The sequence below is a fragment of the Plutella xylostella genome, chromosome 15 (assembly GCF_932276165.1).
Source record: "Plutella xylostella chromosome 15, ilPluXylo3.1, whole genome shotgun sequence".
NCBI classification, from domain to species: Eukaryota; Metazoa; Arthropoda; class Insecta; order Lepidoptera; family Plutellidae; genus Plutella; species Plutella xylostella.
In genome coordinates, this window is record NC_063995.1 from 7,418,172 (window position 1) to 7,439,368 (window position 21,197).

General features: G+C 38.5%; 3 protein-coding genes and 1 long non-coding RNA gene across 5 annotated transcripts in view; 2 read left to right on the top strand and 2 right to left on the bottom strand.

Annotated features, from left to right (window-relative positions):
* Positions 1–798: 798 nt before the first annotated feature.
* LOC119691306 lies at positions 799–3,736 on the top strand. Its single transcript, XM_038108554.2, has 6 exons — positions 799–986; positions 1,227–1,448; positions 1,858–2,007; positions 2,240–2,311; positions 2,823–2,948; positions 3,524–3,736. The coding sequence occupies exons 1-6, from the start codon at positions 828–830 to the stop codon at positions 3,734–3,736; spliced, it is 942 nt and encodes a 313-aa protein (XP_037964482.2). The 5' UTR covers positions 799–827.
* Positions 3,667–12,412, bottom strand: LOC105392814. 2 transcript variants are annotated; one of them, XM_011564494.3, is made up of 8 exons: positions 11,884–12,412; positions 11,511–11,657; positions 6,807–6,859; positions 6,401–6,426; positions 4,747–5,996; positions 4,482–4,622; positions 3,952–4,294; positions 3,667–3,856 (listed from the first exon to the last, which is right to left on the bottom strand). In XM_011564494.3, exons 1-8 carry the CDS (start codon positions 12,060–12,062, stop codon positions 3,776–3,778), a joined length of 2,220 nt encoding a protein of 739 aa, XP_011562796.3. In that variant the 5' UTR covers positions 12,063–12,412; the 3' UTR covers positions 3,667–3,775. The 2 variants fall into 2 exon arrangements, with proteins under 2 accessions (XP_011562796.3, XP_048482015.1); XM_048626058.1 differs by having other exon boundaries at positions 6,401–6,453.
* A 1,659-nt stretch (positions 12,413–14,071) lies between these two features.
* Positions 14,072–21,197, top strand: part of LOC105392807 — an 81,184-nt gene continuing 74,058 nt past the window's right edge. Inside the window, exon 1 of the mRNA XM_038108480.2 lies at positions 14,072–15,246. Within this exon, the coding sequence (XP_037964408.2) occupies positions 14,356–15,246 (891 nt within the window). The 5' untranslated portion in view covers positions 14,072–14,355. The remainder of the gene's footprint in view (positions 15,247–21,197) is intronic.
* Positions 16,195–17,767, bottom strand: LOC125489640. The gene is made up of 2 exons (XR_007267119.1): positions 17,484–17,767; positions 16,195–17,258 (listed from the first exon to the last, which is right to left on the bottom strand). It is a non-coding gene; the product is annotated as an uncharacterized LOC125489640 (long non-coding RNA).

The window sequence follows — 21,197 nt, forward strand, 5'->3', positions numbered from 1 at the left end:
CGTCAAAAGCAAAGCGGAGCGCAGCGAAGCGGAGCGGAGCGTTTCCCACATAGCGGAAACAATACATGTCTTCAGTTTGCGCTATTTAGGGAGAAGCTCCGTCAAAGTTAAAGCCAAAAGAATATAATAACTTTATAACCTATGCCATAGCATTATTAGGCTATTCAAGATTTGGCCATACCATTATTAGGCAAAACAAGATTATGCGAAATAAATTTTGACTAAACGAGATTTATGCCATACGGTTTTCGGCGAAACGAGACTTTGACTAAACGTTACTATGCAATACGAGATTAGGCAAATAAATCTTAGGCCAAAAAAGGTAGAACCGTACAAAGGTCCTCTGGTTTGCGCGCTCCCATTTAAAAAGAGCTACTAGTAGCTATTTACGAGCTCCCATTACAAAACAGCCACTGGTCACACTTTATTACCATTACAAAACAGCCACTGATCACACTTTATACACTTCCTTTTTCGTTTGTTACCATGACAACATTGGTTTGTTGAAAATACAAAAGTACTCTGTGATTACTTGATTAGGTAAAAAATCTATGCCGACTGACGGGACTCATTATTCTGAGCCGTGAAGTTAAAAGATTATGACGTCACACCAGCCCGCCATCCTGACGGGAATTTCAAAGTGGTCGTGATGGTTGTAATTTTTTAACTTTCTTTAAAATACCTTAAATTACTTATTTTGGCGTTGAATTTTTTTTTTACTATAATAAAGTGATGTAAAACTATCCAATAAAAGTATAATTTTTTTTAATGCATATTCCCTATTCGTGCATAGGGCAGAGTACGTCGGCAACTCGGCGGGCGTACACATGCCAGACCTGGAGCACATCTACGCGGGCTCCTCGCGGCTGCGGCACCCGAGGTCTGAGGGAGACCTGATGCAGGCCGCCGTGGACGCCTTCTTCCTCGTCGTGCACGGCGATGTGAGTGACGTGATGAGTCTACCGCCTGGATATGTGCTGCGGTCGGTAAGATGTCTATAATTTTGAAGGATTTTTAAGCGTTCCAACGGAACCCTTATGTAAAGGATTTCTTTGTGGTTTGTCCGTCCATCGGTCCTTCTGTCTATCCATGTCTGTCAGTCAGGACCCCTTGTATCCTCTGTAATTTTTAATAGGTACTTACTTACTCACTGTTTATTTTTATTTTCAGAAAAACAATAAACACATCATGCATATATGTAATACTAATACTTGTATTGCTTTCAGGCAAACACTTTATCCATGATGAAGATATCGCTCGAGAAGCTAACGGCTCTATGGACTGTGGTGAAGAATGGAAGGCACCCTGTGGACATATCTGTGCGGACCCTGGAGCTGTACCGGCCTCTCTTTAAATATGTGAACGCGAGGGAAATGGCCCGACTCAACCTCTCCGACCCGAAGATTGTCCTGTATCTCGGGACGCACCCTGATTTGAATAGACACCAGGTACTTACTTACCCTTTTCAATTCAGGCGTTTAGATGCGTGGAGAATCCAGCTAGCAACCCAGCAATACACTACGATTCATCATGACGTATGAGGACAAATTTTTGAGTCTTTTCGGTATATCTCCCCTGACAGTAGACTAGTAGTATGGAAGTAGTAGGTATGGAAGACTAATCAGATTCAGCTTCCAGCCCCCTCTCCATTGGCTTTCCATAGTAGAGGTAAATTAATGCGGATACACACTGCTGTAACGTAACATGCAATGTAACAAGCATTGAAAGTATTCCCATAGTGTTAACGCCTCGCGCACACTACGCGCATTGCATGCTACATTACAGCAATGTGTATCCTTCTTTATATCTAGCAGCGTTAGACGTATAGCTGCTATGACGAAGTGCGTATAATTCCAGGTGGGCGTGATAGCTCGGAAGCTGGTGGCGCTGCGGCCCGGCTGGCACCGGCCCGCGCTGCTGACCCTCATGAACAACCTGCTGTGCGGGCTGCCCGTCGTGCTGCTGCATCAGATACGGGACGACGCGCTGCTGCAGCTCGCTCCATCGGTTAGGACCTCTGACCAGAAGGTCTAGCACGGGGCGCATTTAAGACGTGAAAAAAGCTCTCCGTCGCGCTCGCTCTTGAGGGTGCGTGATGTGAGTGAGCGCGATGCATAATTTTTGTCACGTCTTAATTACGCCCCGTGCTAGCCATTCTGTTTTTTTTCAAATATCTTCATAAATTTTCTTATCAGGGAATATTTTTATACTAAAACTACAGGATTTGACATGTTTTCAGGTATTTTATCACATTTACGCATGCGACCCGTTGCAAGTCCGTTTCTTTTACCATTTAATGACCAAGCCTCAGGTAAGCTACCAGAATAGTTTAGTGCTGATTATTAAAAACTACCATAAAACTACATAATAATTAAAAACACTTTTTCGTAATATAATTAAATAATAGTACCTATATAACAAGTTATTGATACTTATGTAGTTATAGTACTTAACTTCGTACTTAGGGCCTACTTCCATAGATCACAAACCTAATTCTTATACCTTGTCTACTCGACAACACGGAAACCAAGAGAAGGACTATAAAATGTACTTTTTTTTTTCCTCAACCTCTTGTGTCCCACTGCTGGGCAAGGTCTCTCCTCGAACTTTCCACTTATCCCTTTCTTGGGCCTGCTCACACCATTCCGTGCTAAAATAGTCCAGGTCGTCCCGCCATCTCCTTCTTGGTCTGCCTCTGCGCCGGCGGCCGTTGTTGGGTATCCATTGGGTGGCCTTTTTTGCCCACCTCTCCGGCTGCATACAGCATACTGCGTACCTATACTATTTTATCTAGCTTTTCTCATAATGTTATGATTCTACAGGTGTTAGGCAAGGCCTATAGTTGGGGTTTCGAACAGGTGTTCAAGCTCGGCCTCCTGCTGACCGAGGCCCGCGGCGCCCACCTCACCACCGTCAAGCCCCACGCTATAGCCGCTATAACACCACAGGTTATATATTAGGGTGAGGTCACACGACCCTTATTTTGTGAGTTGTGATCGAGTCGCATATTACGGCAGAAAAGTGTGCGCGGGGACGAGGGGAGCGAGTAACTTCGCGCACATATTTTGGCCGCGCACGACTCACAAGATTACGCTCGTGTGGTCTCAAACTTATTATTATAGACATACTTTAATTGCTGTTATATTTAAGATAATCTGTACTTGTGTTTGAAGTTGGTTGACTTAGCTCAAGGAACCTCAGAGGTAGAAAATAATAAGTCCACTTTTTAAGAAAAACTTTTAATTTTACTCTATTGAGATCGCGTGAATGATCTCTTATCACTAAGTGTAAAAAAGAGACTCATATAAAAGGATTAAAAGGTGAACTTATTACTGTCTGCTTCTGAAGTACAATAAGTGTACTTACTAGTGCAAGTTTTTTCGCCGTTCGACAAGCGGTGAATAAACATGAATTTGTACCTATCTGCGTACAGAATAGATATAGTGGCGTTACCCGTTCAATCGTTCATTCCTCCGTACTTCATCACTTTCGTTTCTTTCATAAGTCCTTGGTTGAATCACAGGTGATGGCGAAGATGAAACCTATTAACTTAAGATACTTGACAGAGCAACAGAAAGCCAAATTACAGCCTAACGTACGTAATATTCTGCGGAAGAAACTACGCTCGTATACATTTATACGGAGAGGAATAAGCACTGCTAATACTCCGCAACCATTATTATTTATTATGTTACTTTTTCATACATCGGTAAAAGTGCTTACAAAATGTTTGTAGATACAATAAAGAATTTAAACTTCATCAATATTATCATTATCACAGATTGTATCTTTTCAGTGTTTCTAGATCTGGCAAATTAAATGTGTAGTGGTTATCTTCAGTAAGTATAGCTTCTAGCTAGAAGAAAAATATTATAGTTTTTAACTCTGCGCTTGCCGATACGTGGAAATTAAGTGGAAATTGTATAGATATTTTATTGAATTTATACTTACTATAGTATCGCGCCAGTCAGTTTGCGTGGCTTCATCATTTACATCGCAACGAGGGTTGGCTTTAGTCAGAGCATCGGAATCTCGTTTAGATTGACAAACATCAGTGTCCTTATAATCGGGTTCGTAGATATCTGTCCTTCGAATATTCAACAACTCTTTCAAAGACTCAGAGTGGGGCCTCATTTTACAAGTAGACGGCATCGGATGCATACAGGGGGTATTATTTTCTTCAGTGTCTGTAACGGACACGGCCCCACAGTTGACTGATAGGGTTTTAGAACTCGATACACTGGTAACAAGCTCTTTTATACATTTCTCTATATTTGCTACACGTTGTTGCACACTGAAAATACAAATACTTATCAATTTATGTAAATATGTGTAATATAATTGTTTTTTTTTTTATATAGCCTGGGTTGTGTCCCACTGCTGGGCAAAGGACTCCTTATAAATTGATCATATAATTGATATAACATATTAGTATAATGTATTATGTATTCTCCGAAATGAATCTAAACGTAATATATTACCTGGGATTGTTTATGTCATTTTCTTCGTCTAATTTTGAGTATTCATTTACTGTAAGTATTTCTGTTTTCATTTCAGATTCTATGCTTGCTGCAGTCTCAGGTTTTGCTTCAGTAGGACTTACATTTTCAGCACAACTGCACCTGGTTTCAAACAGACATAAAATGAAATTATTATGTCGATTACTTGGTATTTTGTCAATTTATTGGATGTATCGTAATCGTCCACTGCTGGCAGATATACTACCAGGGTATTTATAATACTTACCTATTATTTTTTATATTTATAGCTGGCACAAGCACATAATATTGGTTGCTCTCCTTGCTAACACAAGTATGAGCAGGGGCACCGTTGGCATCTCCTGTGGAACATTGCACTGCCACTATTCTAGGATAATTTGAAGCCCACATGTTTGTACAATTTTGTGGTTGCACATTTTCTACAGCATCCAGCATCGTGTCAGTATCTTCATTACATTGAAATGAGCTCCTACCTATGTCAATTTTGAGGTGTGCTTGAGAACCTTTTTCCAACTTTTCAACATCTGGTAAGTTTGACCTTGGTTTACGACACACATCAATACTGAATTTTAATTTTACGACGTCTCTTTCATGTCTTACTGTGAGTAATGGCTCACTGCTATTAGCACTTGTTGTTGACACAGTGCGAGATGACTGTGAAATTTTAATGTGCATATCTTTCCTTATATTTAGATTTTGATATTCCGAATTTTTCTTCCCATTACGTTTTATATTAGAACACTTGTTTAAATCTGGATCTTCTCTAGCCATTGCTTCGTTTGATTCCCTGTTGGAATCGGCATTTGAATCATTTATTCTAGTACCGTTTTCATGATGAGTCTTTGCCATCTTATTTCCCACACCATTTGCAGACACATGCTCGATCGATGAATTTTCATAAATAACTGGAAAAGTAGTCTGGATATCGTTTTGATAAATTGTATCGCGATTGGATGTAGAAAGGGTTGCATCTTTACTGGGGTTAAGAGCGTCATCAATTGAAGCGAATTCATTACTATATAAAATTTCATTCACAAGTAGTGGTGCCTGTGATTCTAGTTCTGATTGTCTTTTATGTGTGCCTACTACATTTTTAGGTAATCTCACATCATTATTGTTTTTCAATTCAACTACTTTCTTATAATCCATCTTTACAGATTTATTATTATTATCGATCTGCATGTCTTGTCTTACGGTTTTTGGATTAAAGCTTGCGCTGCCAAGCTTGCGTGGTATTTTGTTTAGTTTTTCATCATAACTTGATTTTGGAGATTTTTGAACTTTTAGCCTGCAGTTCAAAGATGTTTCTTTGTTTATTGCGCTTCTAGCTTTCGAAGGTGATGTGCTAAGTCGTGATTTCGTCCCTGGGGTACGTTGGAGCCTTGATATATTACCTTTTTTCTTATCCGAAGTAGATGGATTAGTAACGCTTTTATTCAAACGCGTTGAATTGTAATCATTTTTCAAAAACTGCGGATCATTACACGGCTCTTGCGTCTGTAATCATTTATTGTCAACATAACTATAATAATACTTTAAAACACTGCAAAGTAAATAGAATAGGTACCTAAATGTGGTTATAAAAAACAACTGAAGAGATGTTTCATAAAAAATCTATTTTAATATCTGTACTGTATTGTATTCGTAACTAACTAATGCTGAATTAACTTATAAAGTTGAAGAAATACCTACCATAAGTGATCTATTGGCTCATTACTGATATACTTACCTACTTGTTATATAATGCATGTACAAAAATATTTTACTAATATTAGTAGCTCTTAAACCCTTAATGGATTTCTGCTGCTTGTATTAGGCATATTGTAATTTTTTGCGTAATTTCTTATTTAATAAATAAATGAAATGAAGTAGTTTTATAGGAGCACAATAAAAATACTCACTATATTAATGCCATTTTCACCGATATCTACAGGACAAACAAACAGAAAACTATCTGGAATCCAAATATTGATAACGTCACCCCTTAGGGCTAATATAAAAAATAGCCCTTTAGGGCTGATTTTTCAATGGTCAGATAAGGGGGGGAATAATTCTGATACTATCGCGACTGACTGTTTGTATTAGACGGTGACAGCTACAATTTTATTCGTCAGATAGCGTTTATCTGACCATTGAAAAATCAGTCCTTAGGGCTGATTTTTCAAACACACATCTGAATGTTTGTATTAGACAATGACAGCAACAATTTTATTCTTCAGATAACACTTATCAAGTAACTTACTAGCTCTGGGTTACCCCCATGAAAAAAATACTTAAAAGTATCTACTGGTCCAAGAGTTTACTTACCAGGTCTAGTACTAAGTATTTCCTGTCTTCTTTCTTGTCGTTTCTCCCATGATCTAGCACAACCGTAAACTAATTAATACCGAATTGTAATAGTATTCATATAACCAGTGCCGGTTTTAGTACTACCAGCGCCCTGGGCGAGATTTCTTCGGCGCCCCTTAACTGCAATTCGGTGAAGCAACCTTTTCGTCGATCTGTGCTTTCGAGCAACCGCGCTATCGGAGAACAATGATTAGTAAACGGTTTGGAGCTCTACAAAGTCCAGTTTTAAGACTTTTTACCTTAAAATTGGAACAAATCTTGTTCGTTTCCAATCATACGAAAAAAATCGTTTCGTTTAAAAAAGGCGAGGGTAATCATGAAATAACCATTTATGAAAAGAATAAAAAAAAACTAATAAAATTTTACTATTCTAGCCTTTCTATCGGCGAACTCTTTTATTAAGTTATCAAAGTCGATGTTTTCAGCAATTTCATTTTCGATTGACAAAGTTGCCAAGTTTGTCAATCTAGATTGAGATATTGTCGATCGCAGATAGGTTTTTATCAGGTTCACGGACACGTTCACGGACAATCCGTCGAGGGCCGTAATTAAGTATCCTTGTAATATGACTACGCGCCTGTGGCCGTCCAACTTCTATTGATTGAAACGGACGAACCGTCAACAGCCGTATCATTTCCGTATTCTTAACAGGAGATGCATGATTTAGTGTCGTATTGTGCTAATTCATTTGTTTCTAGGTGTCATATCAAAGAACTTGTCGGGGTTTCTTTTTCACACACATAAGTGAACTTTATAGTGACATACCGCCTGTCGCCGTAACCGTTACAAATTAAAATAACCTTCCAGAAGTTTAGTGTCACGGCGCGCGCGTCGCGGAAATGTTGTGTAGAACGGGTGGTAGTCTGGTAATTTTTGTGGCAAATTACGAGGTAAATTAATAATAAATCGATAAATATTATACTGTTTTGCATATAGGATACCTACCTATTCGATTCAAATACTATAATTACTTAAATGGAACAAAGAAAAGCGAAGATATAACTGTAATGAGGAACTAGAAAATTTTAGCTTTTGTCGATGAACCCCTTTGTTTAATCTTACTATATCAGCTTTATTTATTGTAAATAGCATGCTAAAAGTGGAACTTTGTATCTGAAAAACGTCCAAACCTATTTGAAAATGAAACGGTCCTTGAAAAAAACTGGCGGCTGCCGCCTGTAGCCGTAGATGTCACTATACGCATTGTTGGATATGCATGATGTGGCGGACCGCTTGTAGACGATACCGTCTATGGCCGTAACTGTCACATTAAGTAAATAAAATATTTTGAGATACGGCAATACGTTTCAAGGCGGAACAATAAAATGTATGGGATTTTTAGGTGTCATATCAAAATATTTTCCAACCATCAATTGTCCGTGAACGTGTTAAGCTTAGAAAAACTCCTCTCTCCACTAGCAACCGTTACGGGTATAGTTAATAATATTCGTAATGCTATCCAAACAATTGGATATAGTTCTTGTAAGTTGCGGTCTTTGATAAAATTTAAAACAAAAACAGGAGTAACCACTTTCTGATCAGGCAAAAACGATTTCAGACATACGAGTTCATCGCACAACATTATTAGCATTTAGAATTAACATTGAATTTCAATTGAAGATAGAGTTTGATAAGGTCGTGTTTTTCTGGAATCTGTTTTAAATTGTACAAAAAAGACTACTCACAGAGTACTCACATAACTGTTAAAATCTTTCGTTGAGTGAAGTTAACGTCGTGTTCAAAAGACAGTTGAAAAATTCAACCTATTTTTTTTTCTGGAGAAGTTATACAGGGTGATTGGTAAGTCGATGTATTTCTTCAAATGGGTTATAGACGAAGGCATTTCCAGTCGATTGAACCCCATAATGCATTATCCGAAAGTTAACCATTTCTGATTTAAGTTTTAATTTTTATTGGATTTTGAGAATATTTATTTTTAAAATTAAAATATATAAATATCTAACCATTTTTTTAATACTTTTTTGATTGTTTTGCATCAGTGACTCCATAGTCTACTATTAAATGCGCAATATTCAACTTAATTTAGACACAGTGCTTCAAAATAGTTAAAACATTAAGAAAATTTTACGAAAGGTGAAAACAAAAATGCTAAATTAAAAAAGAATTTTATCTGAAAAAATTTCAGGCACTACAGCTTAAAAACATAGTCAATTTATGAGCTTTAAAATGACATATTTCAATCTAAAATCGATTAAGGTACTCGTATGACTAACGTGACCATTTATTTTTTTTATCAAAGCGGGACACCTGCGGAATTTTATTTTTTATATTTATCTTAACATTTTGTAAAGTTGGTATGTTTAGGATACCTAAGTACTTACTATGCTTTTATAAATATACCAGACGGGTACACTACATAAATCCGAATCATTTTTTTACGAATATGAAAATAACGATTTTTTTAATTATGAATTTTATGTTTCATAATTGTAAATTTTAAGTTTCCGAATAACAAAAATTACGAAAAGTTGATAAACGATATTAAACAGATTTAATAAAATGACCGAAGTAAATTTATCTAATGTTATAATTTCGATGTTTTAACGATTTTTTACTATATCGAATTGTTTAAATAACAAATCCCGAAGTTTTAATATTCCGAAAACACAAATCCCCCGAATGTAACATAGTTAACAATTTAATATTTTTTTTGGTTGGCTCGGCTTTGTTTTTCGACATCTTTGTGCTCCTAAACGCTCCTCCTCGCTTTGCTCGTCGTCGCACCTATCTTTAGGTTTAGGTCCTAAGGTTTTTTAGGTTAAAAACCGTAAAAAATCGAGCATTTGTTTTGTTTTATTGTGTAACTTAACAACAAATACTACAAATAGTTTTCTATTTAACAATATTTTTACTCCGCTCCGCTATGTTTTTCGATATCTATGTGCACCTAACACGCTCCTCCTCGCTTTGATCGTCGTCGCACCTATCTTTAGGTTTTGGTTCTAAAGTTTTTGAAACGTTCATTTTATTTTTGACAAAATCACGAATTATCATATTTTCGGTCCGATTTGATATTTTGGTGATTATAATAAATCTGTATTTTATTTTTCGTATACTAAAGTAATCGTATTTTTTTACGTTCGTGTATTTAACAATCGTAATAACATACCTTCGTGATTATTATATTTATCTAAGTATTCGATTTCTATAAATCTATATTTAAAAAATTGTTATTGCAATATTTTGATAATTAGGTACATATTCGGTGTTTCAAATTCGGAAAATAGTTTTTCGGAATTTTTGGGTGTTCTCATTGCAGACGCTACCAAATTGTTAAACATCATACTTTGATTTTTTAAATAATTTGAGTAGTTTAATTTAAAGTTCTTATCAATATTCTATTCTATTCTATTTTCTGTGGGGGTAACAGTACCTGCACCTGGCTCTCTCGAATGGAACCTTTGTGCATATCCCCAAGGTCTAAACTGCCTTCCTAAGCTTGGACCATTTCCCCACCACGCTGGTCCACTGTGCTGCGGGTTGGTGGGTTCACATATCTAGATGTGCTAAATCTAGATATGCAGGTTTCCTCACGATGTTTTCCTTCACCGTAAGAGCGATGGTATACATTGTACTTAAATTCAGAAAAGAACTCATTGGTACATGTCAGCGCCGGGATTCGAACCCGCATCTCTGGCGTGAGAAGCGGGCGCTTACCCGACTGAGCTACCACCGCTCTGTTCTTATCAATAGTGCATGTTATCTTATTTTCACATTCATAAAAGTTAATACAGATTACTTTTTTGGAAAACATGTACTCCCACGCATTTTCTTCTTTGTTAGAAGAGCGAAATAAATTTATATACACGATAGAGCAAGAGGGAGCCAATGATCGTCTGAACGAAGTTACTCGCGGAGTCTCGGTTGAACTCGGACTCATATGACTCTCCCTATAGTCTATGTGAGTAAGTGATAAGAAGATAAATAGTTGTTTCAAGTGATTAAAAGAAAGAAAGGAAATATGGGATGAAGTTACAAAATGTCGGTAATTTAAATTATCGTTTGGTCTGTTTAAGAAAGCGGGACATTTTTGCCCTCGCGGGGGACAGCGGGACGGACAGCTTGAAAGCGGGACTGTCCCGCCCAAAGCGGGACGTATGGTCACGTTACGTATGACCAAGATATAGCCAAAACTACTGCATAGGCGGACAAATCTCAGTAGGGAAACGAACAAGATTTGTTCCAATTTTAAGGTAAAAAGTCTTATAACTGGACTTTGTAGAGCTCCATACCGTTTACTAATCATTGTTCTCCGATAGCGCGGTTGCTCGAAAGCACAGATTGACGACAAGGTTGCTTTACCGAAATGATGCTTGTCCGTTAACACGTTAGCCGAAAGTACTTTTCGCGCCGCTTAACGGCGCCCCTTAAAGTCCGGCGCCCCTGGGCGGTCGCCCAACCGCGCCCTACCCTAACGCCGGTACTGCATATAACTAATAAATATGAATAAGTATGCAGGTTTCTTTTAAAAAAAGCTTTTTTTTTTGTACCTATGAATGTGTTTTAGCATACATGTAAGATTATGTAGCCTATGTTTTTTTACAAATTCAGAAGTATGTATTAATATGAATATCGGGTTTAGAGAAAAATCTGCCTAAATACTTAATTTTCCATTAAAAAATGACGGTAAACAAACAATACCTGGTGGCTTTCATCAAATATTTCCGATATCCAGTGTCCATGAACTGGTCCGGAGCGACGACCGCCACGTACGCCGCCCCGTGGCACACATCTGCAGGGCTCGTTACCTTCTCACCATCCAACGTATACATCTCCATGTTGGAATGCCTACGATTCAAACAAGGATACTATGTTATAGATTGAACACTTTTTACCTGGAGGGTTACTCTATAATACTGACGAAAAACGAACGAACGAGTGCTGTCGTGACACGTTCACAACGAGATAGTGGTAGCTCGCGCAGAAGCGCTATTAAACTTAGTTTTTCGTCATAATACATATAGTGACCCCCTGCAATAGCAATTAATTATGTATAAAGTTTTTATTTACTTACATAGCACCATATTGAAGTCGGGCCAAATGTTTCAGCGTAGCATCCCAACTGGACAGATCTTCATAGCTTAAATGATACTTCCTTGGAGGACAGTATTCTTGCCCATTAGAGAATAGGTAGATATCGATAGCTTGGCTATCTACACTATATTCTTGGTTCTTGGGATCTCTTTGTTCCATGATTTTAACGATAAGTATACACAGCAGATTTCATCGGTTGTTTTTAGTTATTTAAATGTTTAAATATAATTTTTGATAAGCAAAAAAATATTGTTTTTTTGCTTTGCAAGGCATTACAGAATAAAGATACTTTAATAGGGAAGAAATCTGTTTATATTAAAGATTTGGTTCCAACACTTCACAAAATCTGTTGAACGCTGTAAGCGTGTAATCGTAACAGAGAGAGTTGGTGATTTGCATTTGTAATAGGTGAGGAAGTAAGGAACTAGTCTTTCCGTATCTAAATATAGATTTAAAACGTTTACGTAGAAAAATCTAAGAAATTTATAAAACTTTTGCCTTTTATTTACTTCAACCACATGTCATATTCTCAAAGACTAATTGTCATCTTCTGTTTAACAGTACAGATAAAGAGTTGCCAGAAATAAGATTCATCTATGTACCTATACACTAGCCAACTTCTCAACTTCAAGAAGTGAATCGAAAGTTTCAGGACCACGTCGGACGCGATTATAAGCCCGTAAATTGCTATTGCGCAGGAACCTTGTCGAATTAATGATGACGTGACGTCACTTGAAAGTTAAAACCTAGTAAAGACCTAATATGAGACGCTCCAGAGCTGGGGTTTATAAATACCGTGAATCGAGGGGTCGTGGATTTTTGCGTGCATTGCTCAACAAAATTATTATGTGTTATAAGCCCTCAAATCTATCACCGATATGGAGTTACATTAATTGTTGTGGTCTGTGTTGGGTGGACTCTGGGCTGATGGGCCCTGTTTTAGTTTTCTCCATATACTAAAGTAGTCCTGAAATAATCGAAATTTTCCTTGGTTTTACTGCTACGTATATGAGCACTTACATAGCTATAAACGTAAACAGTGTAAACAGGGAAAATCGACAGTTGGCCCCATGAACGCCTTCCAAAAGTACGAAACCTGATGGTCCCGAAATGGTAGACACAACACTCATAAATACATTACCCTCCTCCTTCGGCAGTCGGGTAAAAATACCCTAACTAAAGCATTGTAAAGTTAACTGAAGATCCATTTATTTAAAAGCCGTTTGTTGAGTTGTTAGTTTATTCTACATTCATATGCTTGGTTTCACTTTTCGTCCACCGTTTTAGGAGTATATGTCTACTTTCATTTTCTATCAAGGTACATCCTACCACTTGTACGCCTAATATTATAATGTTTATTATTTTTAGTCGTTTAGCCTTGTGTTAATCCAGGGCACTACACACTACACTAACTCCATAACAAATTTCATTAAAATCGTTTTTTTCGTGAAGAAGTTACAAACATACACCCTCACAAACTTTCGCATTTATAATGTTAGTAGGATATGATTTTATCCAGGTTCTAACCTATGATGTGTTGTGTTGTGACTATGGAAGTAATAAGTATAATATACTAAGTATTATTCTTTCTTCAGTATTATTCTACTTCCAATGGTTGTGACTGACTGACAAAAAAGTTCTGTTATTTATCGTATCATACCTAGGTACAGTAAGGTGCAGAGAAACCTGACCCCCCTCAGAAACATTGTTACTATGAGAGGGGGGGTCAGGTTTTTCTGCACCTGACCGTACCATACCTACGTATCATACCGGTAAGTTTTATCCAGACACAGTAAAACAGCTGTAGTTCAGTACATAATAATAAGGCACTTGTTTCTATGTAAGTACACCTACCTACCTACCATTACCTACATTACATTAGATCTCAATACTAACAAATAAAAAAACAGGTTCGAATTTCAGATATCTACCTACAGCTAGTACCTACCTACAGCTATTTGTTTACATTACTCATATTTTTACATTGCGTGGTGCCTTACCTCAATTTTTTTTTTTTTTACTTGGGACTAATGGATATAGTTGTTAGACTTGGGAGTCGGGAGTAGAGGTGGACTGGGATGGGAGAGTCCCTTGAGCGAGACGGGAGGTGCGGGCGGTGCGCGGCGCGCGGGGCGGGGGCGGGCGGCGCGGCGCGGGGGGCGCGGGGGCGGGCCGGCGCCGCAGTCCGCGCGAGGCGCCGCCGCCGGCTCGTTGTCTGCGCCAGTCCCACGCTCCGAGCCCCGCGACCACGCGATCATTGTCTTTGTTTATTATCAGACGCAGCCTCGTACTCTGCAACAGCTGTTCCGCGAGCTGACTTCACATTGTGTTCAGTTTAAGTGGTGTGTGTGCGCCTAGTGTTGTGTGATCAGGTGATCAGCTGTGAGCTCAGTTAGTGTGGAGCATCCCATGAACCCGTGAGGTGTCGGTGCGCGCCCCGCCCGGCCCGGCCATGGCGGCCACCGCGCGCCGGGAGCTCGACACGGGCGAGGAGGACATCGCCGCCATCGCCAAACAGATCTCCGACCACGCCGAGGCCATCTACCAGACGTGGAAAGCGCGCGGCCTCGCGCCCACCGAGATCCTCTCCTGCAGGCCCGCGCCCGGCATCAAGCTCTCGGAGAACATTCGGGCGAAGCCCAAGCCGGAACCTAAACCCGATCTCAAACAGAGACCGGAAATCAGAAGAGATCCGAGGCCGGAACAGCGCGTAGAGGCGCGCCGGGAGCCGAGACCCGAGGGCCGCCGGGAGCAGAGAGTGGAGCCCGAGGAGGGCGAGACCATAGAGGTGATCCTGCCGCCGGACCTGGTGCCGGAGCGCGGCGGCGGCGGGGCGGCGCGGCGGGACCCGGCCGCCATGCGCCTGGAGCTGGCGCGCGAGGAGGAGCGGCTGCTGCGCGCGCTGCGCACGGGCGGCGTGGTGGCCGAGCGCACGGCCGAGCGCCCCGACGTGGTGCCGGCGCTGTCGCTCGTCGACTACGCCAAAAGTCGCTACCAGGACCGGCTGGACGGCGGCGCCCGCAAGCCCGCCAGCGGCAGCAGCAGCAGCGGAGGCGGCGGGGAGCGGCGCTCCTCGCTGGGCTCGCACGTGACGGAGGCCCGCTCCAAGTTCGAGGCACGCGCGCGGCGCGCGTCCAGCGCGGGCGCCGGCGAGCCCGCGGCGGCGGCGGCGGCGGCCGGGGGCGCCGCGCCCGTCAGACCCTTCCTCACGCGAGGCTCGGTCGCCGAGAGAGTACTCATGTTTGAGAAGTGTCCCAGTGAAGCTACTCTAGAACTTGCCAAACGAAAGGTGCCAGCTGCGACCACGTGGCGAGGACCACACGATGTCATCAACAGAGCACAGGTAGGCTTTTAATGTGTAGTTACTTAAACTAGGTACCTATTACTAACACCACATGAAATTATCTCAGAGCACATTTTGTCATTTGACTCATTTTATTTGTACATTGTACCATTCAGCCAATCTTTGTGCTGCAATAAATCATTAGGTAGGTAAGGTACAGGTAGGCCTAAGCTCTCTTAACTCGTTTTCATTTATGAAAACCCGCTCTAGGATACCTAGATAGATAAAATAGGGGTGGGTATGTAACTATGTATATTGTATACCTTGTAAGAGACAATTAGGCATAGCAATCTAACTTTTGCCTGTTCTTACCGAAGAGAATTTAAATTGGTACTTACCTACCTATCTACTGAAATCCACACTTCGATTCAGGGTCAGTCTGAGACTGTCTCATGTCATAACTCATAAGCCTGATAGGCAAGGGACCTACAATATTAGTCAAAATATATTGGGACCAACTCACTCACTCATTACTTATTATCATAATAAGGTTGGTTCGAAGTTAGAACTTTAGAAGTACTTAATCATAACAAATTTTTATTATAAATTAAAAATTAATCGTACGTCTGATTAACTTCTTATACGCATAAATTTCCATGCTGTCCATTGATAAAATTCCTATTCCCGTATTCTCCACAGTTCATCGCATTTTTTGACACTTGGCCAATGTTTGTACGTTGTTCGTTCGTTGGCTTCTGATTCTGGTGATAGATCACTGGTAGATGTACAGAGAGTCACTCTATTGACATTGCGTGCACCACCACCATAAAAAGTTATACTGTCTCTTTTTAGCATAACAGCTCAGATTCTACACAGAAGATTGGCTGACGATATCACATGATAATGGTATCGATTCTGAAGGGCACATTCTAATTTTAACGCTGTCAAAAAACGCTTACATTCTCTCTAAATTTATTTGGCATTCTGAAGGCACCGTTTATCTCCAAAATTAGAGACGTCACTTTAAATTTTGAATCTGACAGCGTTAAAACTATTCAACTTAGGTTAGATGGTCGAATTGGTATTCTGAAGGTGCCATTTTTAGCGCTGTCAACTTAAAATTAGCAACTTTCTTCCTAAATTTAAAAGGGGTCTAAACAGGTGCCTGTTAAAATTCTACAAAAATTTCTAAAAGTAAAACCGTGAAATATATGGGAAATTGTTGTTGTAGGTGCATAAATATGGATTTAACTTGGAGCTGATTTGTTGTTTAAGCATGTAAAGCTAATTGCAACGACGCTAACTTAATATTTTTTGTGAAACTACGATGTGAAAGTGACTCTGTTTTGGCATATTATTATTTCTGATTTTAGGATTGAATGACTGAAAAACGTGTTACTGACAAGGTAGGCATGAACCGGGTTGCTTAAAAACAACTTAAGTTATTGTTCTAGATCTAATAATTAATCAACACACCTACCGATCTACTTCAGGAATTACACTCTAGCCTTAACACCTCGGCTTTCCTCTTCCAAACGGACCAGCTCCACATACATGAGGAACACCTTAACTTTAACTCACCTACCTGTGTACCTATCTAACTCTCTACTTACCCCTTTCAACTTGTATGAATATTTTACTTAAAGTGGTCTCTACATAGCTCAAATATTTAACTACCTATTATGTTACAGGAAAAAACAAGTAATACCTAGGTTACCTTTTATCTGAAAAATATGCCTGACTTTAAGAAACTATATACCTACTTACTACTATATGTACTATTACTTTTTATGAAAGAAGAAATAAATTTATGCACGTAAAACTTTATTTCGGTGAATAACACACACAACACACACTGGTTAAGTAATTTTTCTGACACCAATATACACAATTGCTTGATTTCATTTCTGCATCTTATTTGGATTATCCTTCTAGTTAGTATGTAGGTATAACTATGTGGTCTGATGGTCGTTTTAGTATTGTTGTCCCAGAGAGGAATTAACATCTTGTATCCAGCGTTTCATGTTTAGTTTATGGGTGTGCTTGATTGTTCATTTTCTTTATTGTTGTCACTGAAAAATAAAGTAAGTATAGGTAAGTTGTATGGATAGTTGACAGAATAAGCTTATCCTTATAAGTAGGTCCCTATTTACACAAAACTTTAAATATTAGAAACGAAAACGCTAGAACACAAACATAAATAACCAGATAGTTAGTAACCAGATGCCCAACTGATAAAAATATTTACTTAGATTTTACGTAGGTAGGTAACTTCCTAAAATAATTCGTAAACTTACACACAAGCACCTTATCGATTTTACAATTGCATATTGCAAACACAAACATAATAATTTATAATAGATGTTTGTTTTGTATTGTAAAGACTTAACAAAAATACTTTTAAAAAATAGCGGCAAACTTTTCGGCGGAAAATTCAATATGGCGGTCATGGCGCCGCGCCGGCGGCGCAGCGGCGCGCCTCTCTTGCGGTCCAGCGCGCATGCGCCATAGAGATGTACCTAGTGCAATGTTACTTGCTTCCGAACTATGCTTGAATGAAAAAATAATCGATGCTGGATCGATTCCTAGGTAGGTACTTTTATTATAATCATATCATATGCGTTTTTGATGGTAAATATAAATACGTACTCATCGGAAATAAGTAAGTACTGATAACGTATTTGTGCTTTTGTAAGTAAGTATTCGATACTTTTCATATTCTTATAATATGAATATCATCCCTTACACAGTCATCTACTTAAGTATATGTATAACGTAACATCATCATCATCAACTATTAAACATTTAAGTACTTAAGTAAGTACTTACATTAAATATCGTGGATAACATATAGATGTAGAACTTACTGAAAAACTATTGTTTAAAATATTCTAGTGCAATAATCGATTATATTCGATTATTCTCACTATTTTATCAACTTACCCCATCTCTACTCTATAATATTTTTTTAAATCACTCGGAAATGTCCATAGATCACCATAGAAGCATTTTCTAGCCAGAGTTACCAGTTGCAATAATGAATTATGAATATGTTACATAAATATTTGAAATTATCACGAAAACCAATATAAATGCAGGGTATTTAATCCTTTTAATTATTTTCAACTACTATTTAGGATAATTAAATTTATTTGGAGTACTTTAAGGTTAAAAAAGTTAATCGATATTTTTGATTGTAATATCCTTGAGTACATGGCCACACTCATTTTAAAGACGTCAAATAAGCCCTCTAAATTTAGTTGCCCGTTAAAATCGTTGCCTTCAGAATAGCAAAAATTAGCGCTGTCAGTTAAATTTAGAGATTTTAGCTCATTTTAAAATTAGGAAGTGCGCCCTTCAGAATCGGTACCATTGATTGATTTAACGTCAATAAAAACGAGGCATCTCAATCATGTGCATGAAATAGTAGAGCCGAGTGCAGCAGAGAGAGTGGAACATGTTTTCTTTACATTTACATGTAAAACATTACAGAAATTAGCACATTAATTATAAGTATTTTTGTATAATATAACTCCAAGAAGAAAACTGTGCAGTTTTTGCATGTCTGCGAAAGTACCTATCGCGAACTTGTTTTGACAACGATTTTCGGATTCAGAATGTATGTTATTTCGTTTTGATTTTGCGATAGGACTCAAGATCATTATACTATTATAAGCCGCTAAATGCACGTTGTGTTAAATCTCTTCTAAATCATGATGCACTTTTTATTGGTGATAAATATCTTATTTTATAATAATATTTTTATCTGCAAGAATGAAGCTATTTATGAGATTGTTGTCAGAAATCACTGATACACATATTTTATTCTTTCACTAGGAAAGATGTAGGTGCCTACTTAAAACTTTAGTCCACTAATCAAACAAGTTCAACAACAACTACCAATGTTATGGTTGCTTCTGGAGACCAACCAATACGTGTACATTATAACTGTAGTTTTTATGCCTCTGGAATACCAATAAGCATAGCAGGATACGATTTCCATTGCCAGCTCTTCAATTCATGTCATGATCCCACGGGCGATCCACATACTGCCTGGTATGATGCTAGCATTATTAACAATACGTAGAAATTACGTGAAAATAACTTACTGTATTTTAGATGGCTTTAAAAAGGAAATTGGTAAATGCATTATGTACATACTTACATAAAATAGCTATTCAAAAGAGCTTCGGCCTAAAAAGTCCCAAGGGGAATTTCGGGATTAATATTTCATAAAAAATATTCAGACGTTTACCCGAGAGTTCAGGATAACGTGAACTGACGTGAAGTGAACTGTGGTACTCATAAAACGAGTACTTACCTGAATATTTTCATATCTAACGATCAGGCTCCCTATCGGAGCTATCGCGGATTTGTTTTGACAACGATTTTCGTATTCAAATTGTATTGAATTTTAACATTAGTATGATAATCGGGATTATACTGATGCTCAGTTTTGACAAATGAGGATTGTGGTTTAAATATCTATATTTTATCAGCATGGTTTTTATCACACAGGTGACTTTTTATCCCGACTGTGAAACAGAAGGACAGACGCTGTATCCACTACGGGCATGCACAGAAAAATACGTTCCAAATTTAAACCCGAAGGAGCGATTGGGATCACTTGGCAGTTGCCCAGAAACCGAGAGTAAACGATCATAACACGAATGCGCCCGAACAGGAAGGAAGAAAGAGATAACTAGTAGACGCAGCAGACTCCTAATATCGTAGACAGCTGGACTTCCCCAACTGGAAAATATGTACCATAGGATAGGTCTTCATAGGTATAATATAATTTGTAGTTTCAAATATTATCTGTTAACGCTGATATAATTGAGAAGTAAGTGGCAAACAAAACTATAATATTCAAACCAATAACTAAGAGATGCCAACAACAAGAATGAATGCCAGTCATGCACACAACTTCCGATTTTAAATGTGTGGCATGAGTGGCACCGCTCAAATTGTTATTACATAATCAAATAGCCAAAGCGTGAGGGAAACATTTAAAATTCACTTTCAATTTCAAACAGCGATCACATCACTCGTGTCCATAACATTTCTAGTTATGTACCAAATTAAAAGTTTTAGTTAACCTCATCAAAGATGTAGACTTCATACGCGTCGACGCAAATTTTCTGTCTAATAGTTTCAGGAGTCATTATCCTTGAAACTTTCGTAATAGGTTTAAAGTAATTTTCGAAGAAAGTTGTGGTAATGGCCAATGGTAAAGGGTCGCCGGTCGATGGTCCAGTCGCATGCCGACACGCGAGCCTAAGCCCTCGCGGAAATCATAAAATCTATTCGTATTTACACCAACTAAATTCAAATGAACTACACATTGTATTTGGAGTCACTACCGTGCATGTGTTTCAAATTAGCCGGGTGTTTCGTTACCAGTCAGCTCTTTGTGCTTATTGAAAGGTGAAAGTGTATTGCTTTCTGTCTGAGCCTGATGTTAATCAGGTGGTAGATTGATATGCAGACTAGTTGTGGATCTCAAGTTAGGATGACTTTATAACCGGTTATATACTCCAATCACTTTTATATTTATTACTTGTTGATTTTATGACATAATTGTGTGTTTGAGCGTATTCTGCCCGTTGCGTGATCATTATAAGTCGATTAGACCGCAGAACTCAGCAATAAAGTCATGTTACATCTTAACCTTTACAAAGAGTTACTCGAATAACAAAAGTAAGAGGAGATAAATGTGTTATTTCCATTTCTTTTACACCATGTTAACTAAAAAATACATCAAGATAAAGCTTGAATGGAGACTACTTTTACTTTCCCACCGATTGTGCTAAGCTGATACACCAGCACATGGTTCTGTTAAAAAGAAAAAAAAACTGAGGACTATATCCTCACTAGAGTAAATCTACCTAACCATGAATTTGAGTCTTACTTCACTTAGTTATTGGTTCACTTCGATCTTTCTTCAATCCCTTGAAATCAGGCTTTTTAATATAAATCCATTGTCATCACACTGCGATGCATTCCATACT

What these genes read in the sequence shown, in the direction of transcription:
- LOC119691306 (XM_038108554.2), top strand. Translation starts at nt 828, where the DNA reads ATGCCAGACCTGGAGCACATCTACGCGGGCTCCTCGCGGCTGCGGCAC. An exon ending in CTGATTTGAATAGACACCAG is followed by an intron (nt 1,449 to 1,857) that starts GTACTTACTTAC and finishes GTATAATTCCAG; the next exon opens with GTGGGCGTGATAGCTCGGAA. An exon ending in TAGCCGCTATAACACCACAG is followed by an intron (nt 2,949 to 3,523) that starts GTTATATATTAG and finishes GTTGAATCACAG; the next exon opens with GTGATGGCGAAGATGAAACC.
- LOC105392814 (XM_048626058.1), bottom strand. Translation starts at nt 12,062, where the DNA reads ATGGAACAAAGAGATCCCAAGAACCAAGAATATAGTGTAGATAGCCAA. An exon ending in AATACTTAGTACTAGACCTG is followed by an intron (nt 6,454 to 6,806) that starts GTAAGTAAACTC and finishes TTTGGATTCCAG; the next exon opens with ATAGTTTTCTGTTTGTTTGT. An exon ending in ATAAATATAAAAAATAATAG is followed by an intron (nt 4,623 to 4,746) that starts GTAAGTATTATA and finishes GTTTGAAACCAG; the next exon opens with GTGCAGTTGTGCTGAAAATG.